Genomic DNA, 7,697 nt, shown 5'->3' on the forward strand with positions numbered 1-7,697 from the left:
TCATCCACTTTGATGTGAACACCCACGTTCACTATTTAGATCACCTGTGGGAAGGAAATCCCCCAATGGCACCACCCAACCCCACCTACAGCCACAACGTCCAGCAATTAAAGAGAAAAATTCTCCAGGTTGCCAAGAAGGAGTCACAAGGCAGCATTTTGAGGCTCTCGAGCCTGAAAGTTCGTATTGGTGACCTCTGGAATGCTTTGTTGAATGAGAACTTTGCTTTCAGCTTCAAGAATTCACTGGAGATTGCTGTGTACAGGAAACTGGACACTGCCTTTAGTCAGTGGACCTGGAGGCTGAGGAGTCACATCTCAGACATACAAATGAGACTGGGCAACAGAATTCAGAATGGAGACTTGCAGCAAGTCACCAGAGAACACCTGGAAGGGCTCGTGCAAGAGACAAGTGATGCCATCATGACAGACATGGAAAAGTATTTCAGGGAAGTCAAAGACTGTGAGATGCAGGTCCAGTGGAAAAGCAGCACAGAGCTGAAGATGAAAGATCTGAAAGAATCTCTTCTTCTTGAAACTCGAAAGAAATGTGAGAGTCTCATTGAACTGCAGAAGGCCCAAAGTAAACTGGATGCAAAGACGCTGGAATATGAAGATGAGCTCCTGAGAAAGAGCAGGGAGTTGACTCTGGCTCTAAAAGGTAAGAGCCTCAGTGAGATACAACTGAGAGACAGCTTTACTTCTCTCTGGGCTGAGTGCATTGCTGAAGTCTCCCGTGCTGCTCCCCCACGGGAACGGGTGGATATTGATGCAGAAATAGAAGATGTCCTTCTGGAGCATTTTATGGAGCCTGATTTCCATGCACGGATCAGGTCATTTCCCAAACATAGAGAATTTTCTTTGTACTCGAAGAAATATGTCACAACGTGTTGGCAAACATACCTCCTATTTTTTGTTTCCAAGGATTATATGAACTTCCAGGACATCACAGACAGCATAATAAAGCGTGTGTGGGCAAACATTGATAAGAAGGAACAGAAGAAAATGGATTACAGTCGAACCTTTATTCATGAAATACTCCATGAAGTACAGGAAGGTGTGAACTCCATCCCCAGCCCATTTAGGGTTAACAAAGATTACATCATAGATTTATCTGTGTACCTCTGCAGAATGGCAGCAGAAAGGTTTAAAGCCATGCACGAAGCGTTTCGGAAGGCAAATGACCCAGTCACCTACCTGAACAGCAAAAGAGAAGATTTCTTCACATGTTTCCAGATTTCCTGCCAAGGAGCCACTTCTGTCATAGCTTTTGCTGTTTTCCTTTCTTGCAAGCTTGTCCCAGCTCTTCACCGGGCCGTCTATGAGGGGACGGCTAAAGCCATCGCTGGAGACATGCAAGGGAAAGTCCCAGATTTCCAGGGCAACAGAGCCAATCTGGAGGTTTGTATCCTGAGATTCCTGGCACAACAAGAAAATTTTCAGTATTTCAAGCAGTACCTTAAACACCCAAAAAAGTTTTTTCAGATGTACATTGAGAGATGTGTTAGGAGTTACTGTTTAGATGAGAACAGGAGGCTGGAGAAGTTTTTAGCTTCCTCCCTTGAACTTCTCTATGGAAGCATCCTGTCAGCTGTTTCTTCATCAACCAAAAAGGTCAAAGATAGAAATGACAGAGAGGACAAAACCTCTCTCTGGCTGGATGAATTTTGTAGGGAACTGACAGAGGTGATCAACTTGCCCAGAAGTGACCTGAAGTGCATCGAGCATCAGGAGATCACAGACATTGAGTTATTGAACAAAGCCATGGAGGTAGGACTGGCTGCCCTGAGGGATTGGCTCAGGGGAAAATTTGTTTTTGCTGATCTGAGCTGCTTTGAAAGGCAGCCTCACACCATCCTGGCTGAGCAGTTTTCAGGGTGCTGGGCGCAGTGTCCCTTTTGTGGGGCTGTCTGCACATACACCATGTGGGGACACGATGGGCACCATCAGTTTGTCTTCCATAGACCAGAATTTTTGACAGGACGGAAGTGGCATGGAACGGACCATCTAGTCATTGAGATTTGTCTTAGCAACTTTGCAAGTGCCTCTAAATCTTCCAGTTGGAACATTCTTCCTGATCCATCCATGCAAGCGTACTGGAAATGGTTTGTGTGTCGTTTCAGAAGAGATCTAGAGATGTTGTACAATGGGGAATTTCTGGGCAAAGGGGAAATCCCTGAGGCCTGGAAGAGAATTACCAAGCAGAAAGCACTTGCCGCTCTGGACAAGTGTTAGGCCAAGCTGATGGGAAGGAAGAACCTCCATGGCTTTGCAGTTTAGAAGAACAGAGTACAAGGCCGTCCACAAAATGCTGTTTCAATGCTTATGCTGTCAAGCCACAGGAAGACAATGGTATCCAACTGCTGACAAATTTGGGTGAAATAAGGTGCGTTACTCCAGCCCTCACTCAGAAACTCCCTCACTTCCTGATCAAGCAGAATCCTCTTCCTTTCCTGCCATAAACATTCCCCTCTGATTTGTCCTCGAGTAAAACAAAAACCCTCCTTGTGGTGATGAGTCCCATGGCCAAGGTGGAGCCCAAGTGCCAGAGGAAGATCAAAGGCAGCACTAGGAAGCACCAAGTCGATGAGCTGCTTCAGTGGAATCCCTTGGAGGCTTTGATAATAAAGGAGCTGGTTTGGACCGGCCTGATCCCTGTGTCCTTTCTGTCCGGGGGAGCCCCAGCTAGGGGTGACTGAGTGCCTGTGCTGTGCACAGGGGCAAGTGACAGGGGGGTGGCCCTGGGCCAGGGTCTGGGGGAGGGGATGTGGCAGGAGAGGGTCTGCTCGGTTCAGGGGGTCTGGTCAAGGACTGCCCTCACTATCTGAAGGGACAGTAAATAGAGCAGGAAGCCACAAAGCAGGAGCTCCAGGGAAACCAATGTGAGTGGCAGTGAAACAGGAGCCAGGCCTAAAAGAGTTAACTAAGAAATCTGGGCCTGCTAACAAGCCATGAATATCCAAATGATCTGTACTCTTCTGTTCTACCTACTGGACCAAATCTTAAGAGTATGGTAAAAGAAACATAGAATAGGCCTAGAGGTAACAAATTAAGATGCAGTAAGATAAAGAAGACATTTGAATAGAAGAAACAGGCTGGGAGCCAAGGCCTTCTCCCAACTTCAGTGAGCGGGTCAAAAACAATAGAAGAGAAGGGAGGTCAAACCGAGGAAGATGAGAATTAGCCCCCAGACCCATGGAGGAAGAATGGATGTACCACCAAAATTGAGGGCCAAGAGAAGCACCGCCCCAAGCCCCGCCTGAGCTCCACCTATACTCTGCCTGTTATTAATATGCATAGATAGATTTTGTAATCACATGAATATACAGTTAATCATATACAAAAATTGTATAAAAACTGCTGATTTTGTGTGAAGCCTTTGAGCAAGTTTGTCCACGTGAGCTGGCTTGCTCCCAACGTTGAATAAACAAATACCTTGCTGCTTAAAGATTAAAAAAGGTCTCTGAGCAGTTTTTGGGCCGATTTTTCAGATTCAGCAGGTGACAAGGGAGGTAGCAGTGGGACTCAGGCCTGGTGTGTGCCATGGACAGAGGGCTGAGAAGGTTTATCCCAGCCAGGGTCTCTGATCGGGAGCTGCTCAGCTGGGAAACTGGAGGACAAAAGGGAACGAACCCAAACTCTCTCCAGCCCCAGAGCTGAGAAAGCAGCCATGGAGCCAAGGACAGGAACCAAAGCTGGGCAGGGGGAGCATGTGCTGCAGAGGCTGAGGGTACTGGGAAGACCTGGGGGTGGGAGTGGATTTGGGTGCTACTGGAGTCAGATTGGGAGTGCAGGTGCCCCTGGCCATGGTGTCAGCTGTGGGCTGAGAGGGGTCCCAGTGCAGCTACTGGGCTGAGAGGGGTCCCAGTGCAGCTACTGGGCTGAGGGGGGGTGGCCTCTGGCCTGGGCTGGGCTATCAGGCACTGCAGGGTCCCTCACCTGGTACCCTCACCTCTGCCAGCAGCTCCCAGCTCCTTGTCCAGCACAGTGAGATGGTTCTCTGCACCCTTCCATGTCTCTGCCAGGCCACCCTGGCCAGCATCTCCCTCAGGGGGATTGTCCGGCACATCCTTCCTTGCAGACATTGCTGTGGGAAGGAACAGAAACAGCTTGAAGGTCCTTTCCTACCTGACCAATTCTAGGACTAGGGGCCTTCCAGTGACACTGGGATGCAGCAGCTCTGCCATTCTGCAAGGGTTGGACCTGAGGTTGTGTAAAGGACTGATATAAGGTAGGATCTGCTTTGCCTTTGCCTTGAGCATGGAGCTAAAAAGCCTTGCTGCAAAGGCCAGGCTGCTTCAGGAGCAGAGCTGCCTGCAAAAGCTACAGGAGGTATCCAGTAAGCTGTCAGAGGCATACAGTGAAGCTATTTTTATCAAGAAAGATGGTCTTTTGATAAAAAGTTGCTACAATCAAGTACATGGCAAGGACTTCCTCTCCCAAAGAAGGAATACCAGGCAGATCTTGCTTGGATACTGGAGAACCAGCCAATGGACTCAGGTACCAGGTACCAGGCAAACTGTCATGGGTTGAGGTGGCTGGTTTTTTTTTTTCGTAGCGAGGGGGCTACATAGGGTGGCTTATGTTAGAAGCTGCTAGAAGTTTCCCCCCCAGTGAAGTCAATGATAGCTGGCTACAGGAGGGACTTCCTGCTGCTGGCCCAGGGAGAGCCAATAATAGCACCTTTGTGATAACATATTTAAGAACAAGCTGGTTGCGCAGAAGAAATTGGAGTCAGATGGGTGCCGACTGAAGTCTCCACGCGGCTGGGGGGGCCTCCCCCGCTACGGGCAGGGGAGGCAGACTCGGCCTGGGCGGCGCGGCACCTAGACCAGAGAGATGCAGCCATGGCTGGGGCCAGGGCGTGTGGCCCCACAGCCCCCTGGGCCCGCCCTGCGAGCTGCCCGTGCTGCTCTCGGCAATGCCGGCCGAGCCGAGTGGCAGCCCCTGCAAAGGGGCAGCCAGGGCCGGGGTGCATGGCCCCATGGAAAGCAGCCCCACAGCTTCCCCGGGCCCTCCCCATGAGCAGCCCGTGCTGGAGCCCGTGCTGCCTGAGGAGCCGAGCCGGGTTGGGCCGAGGGGCTTGAGGACACCCCGCAGGCTGGGCCAGGGCTGCAGAGCGGCCCTGCCTGAGGGCACTGCCCCCCTCTTTTCCCCCCGACCGAACTGAGCCAGGACAGGCCAGGGTGGCCCTGCCGTGGTGCAGCCGAACCCATGCTGGAGCAGATGGATGCGTGGAAGAAGGCCGTTACCCCCCATGGAAGGCCCAGGAGACCAAGGAGACCTGTGGCTCGTGGAGAAAGAAGTCCGCATCAGAGCAGGTTATTCCTAGGTAGGACTCATGGCCCTGTGGGGGATCCACATCAGTATAGCTCACCCTATGAAGGACTGCACCCTATGAAGGACCATCACGGTGCAGAGGACCCTCCCTGCACCCCATGGAGAAGTGACCCTTGAGACAGTAAAAATGGAAGAACTGCTGCCTGAGGGAGAGGACCCATGTTGGAGAGGTCCATTAAGGACTTATTCCCATGGGAGGGACCCCATAGAGCAGGGGAAGGACTCAGAGCTTTGGCTCCCCTGTAACCCGTGGTGAAGATCATGGTGAGGCAGGTGTCCCACTGCAGCCCATGAAGAACCATCAGGGTGCAGAGACACCCCCCCCTGCACCCCACGGAGGAGTTAACCATGAGACAGCAGACTGGGGTGGGGGGCAGCTAGCTGAGGGACTTATGTTGGGAAATCCCCTTCTGAGTATCCCTGCATTGCTGAGGGGGGAGGAGAGAGAATATGGAAGGAAGGAGAGGGGGTGGGGGAAGTGTTTTGAAGACTGTTTTATTTCTCACTCTTTAGCTCTCATCCTCTTAGTAATAAATTTTAGTATTATCCCCACGTTGAGTTTTGTTTTGCCTCTGTGACTTCTCCCAGCTTTTAGAGATTTTAGGGGGTGCCTAGAATCCGGCCGGGGTCAACCCACGACACCAACTTTGCTTGGATCCTGGTGAACTAAACAATGGGAACTCAGGGTCTGCCACTGTGAGGATATTTAAGGCAGTGCCCAGGGTGGCACAGGGGGACTGCTGTGGGACCTGCTGCCACTCTGTTACTCTGCCCACTGCTTTGCTCCTCAGAAGCGACAAGACCACCAGAGAAGCAGCCTACTTTTTTTCCTACTTTTCTCTCTTCCCTCTTTGTTTCTGCTCTTTTTCTGTTCTAAAATAAAGTTGAATTAGCATTTTGGAATCCAGCATCTGGCCTCGTTTTGTGCCTTAATCTCATTTAGGGAATATTTGTAACCTGGTTCCTCTCAGATTTGTGGACGAAGGCTCACTGCCTCTCCACATCGGAGGAGGCTGGTACGGAGAGTACCTTGGGAAACAGCCCTTCAAAACAAAGGGGTCCAGGAAGAGTGGACAGAACTCAAGAAAGAAATCTTGAAGGCACAGGAGCAGCCTGTCCCAATGTGCTGAAAGGTGAGCCGGCAGGGAAGACTGGCCCGGCTGGGCAGGGAGCTTTTGCAGGAACTCAGGGAAAAAAAAGAGGCTGTGTCACCTTTGGACAAAGGGGCAGGCAACTCAGGTAGTGTTTAAGGATGTCCTTAGGTCATGCAGACAGGAAATTAGACAGCCAAAAGCTCAGTTAGAACTAATCTGGCCGCTTCTATAAAGGATAAGAAAAGCTGTTTTCATAAATACATCAGCAGCAAAAGGAGGAGCAAGGGAAACCTCCATTGTTTATTGGACGCAGTGGGAAATGTAGTTACCAAAGCTCGACCCCCAGGACAGGATTTCCTCATTGTTCCCACAGCCCTGGGTGTCATCAGCACTGGGATTCGCTGTCCTGGACACAGCGAATCCAAAGGGACACACAGGTGTCCGACGACTGGCTCCTGTGCCAGCAGCACCAGGAGTGCAGCACCCAGACTTTGGGTGCCCTGGCAGGGGCAGCCCAGTCCCCGAGGGCCTCGGGAAGGGCACTGGGTCCCCCTCGATTTGGGAGGGGATGAGCAGAGGGATATGTGAGGAGCTTCCAGGGTGACCTGAGCCCATCCCCGAGACATCAGGGCGCCGAGCACTGGAGAGGGGACGGATGAGGCCGTGGCTGGGTAGATCAGGGTGGGCAGGCAGCCGTGGTGCCAATAGCAGGAACAGCTCGTTCCCTCTCCCCCCAGATTAAGTGATGGATTAGGAAATCCTCGTGTCGCCCGCCAGAGGGGGCTGAGTCTTTGTTTGATTGTTTCCTTTCCTAATCAGCTCCTAAAATAAAGCTTAACTACCAGAGTTCTTTGCTCTGTAACTGCGAGGTCCAAATGGCGGTTGGTAGCAGTCCCGGGACGGTGGAAGCATCCCCGGGAGAGTGGGAGCAGCCCGGGAGGATAGAAGCAGGCCAGGAGGGAAGGGAAGGCAACCCAGTAGAGTGTGAGGAGTCTCAGGAAGGTGGGAACAGCTCCGGGAGGGTGGGAGCAGTCGCGGGAGGGCGGGAGCAGCCCCGGTAAGATGGAAGCAGCCCTGGAGAGTGGGAGAGCAGCCTCGGGAAGGTGGGAGCATTCCTGGGAGGGCGGGAGCAGCCCGGGAAGGCGGGAGCAGCCCTTGTAGGGGGGGAGCAGGCTGGGAGGCGACAGGGGACAACCCGGGAGGGTGGGAGCAGGACGAGGAAGGTGGGAGCAGCCCCGGACAGGTGAGAGCAGACCGCGCGGTG

The 7,697-nt window shown here is 52.3% G+C and overlaps 1 protein-coding gene across 1 annotated transcript; it reads left to right on the plus strand.

The window, feature by feature from the left end:
* Window positions 1–5: 5 nt before the first annotated feature.
* On the plus strand, window positions 6–2,646 carry LOC113941002 (interferon-induced very large GTPase 1-like; the record flags this gene model as incomplete). Its single annotated transcript, XM_027632157.1, has 1 exon — window positions 6–2,646. A coding segment is annotated over one exon (2,229 nt), but the record flags the coding sequence as incomplete, so codon positions are not given.
* Window positions 2,647–7,697: the final 5,051 nt, after the last annotated feature.

The sequence above is a fragment of the Corapipo altera genome, unplaced genomic scaffold (assembly GCF_003945725.1).
Source record: "Corapipo altera isolate COAL_440 unplaced genomic scaffold, ASM394572v1 73371, whole genome shotgun sequence".
Lineage (NCBI taxonomy): Eukaryota > Metazoa > Chordata > Aves > Passeriformes > Pipridae > Corapipo > Corapipo altera.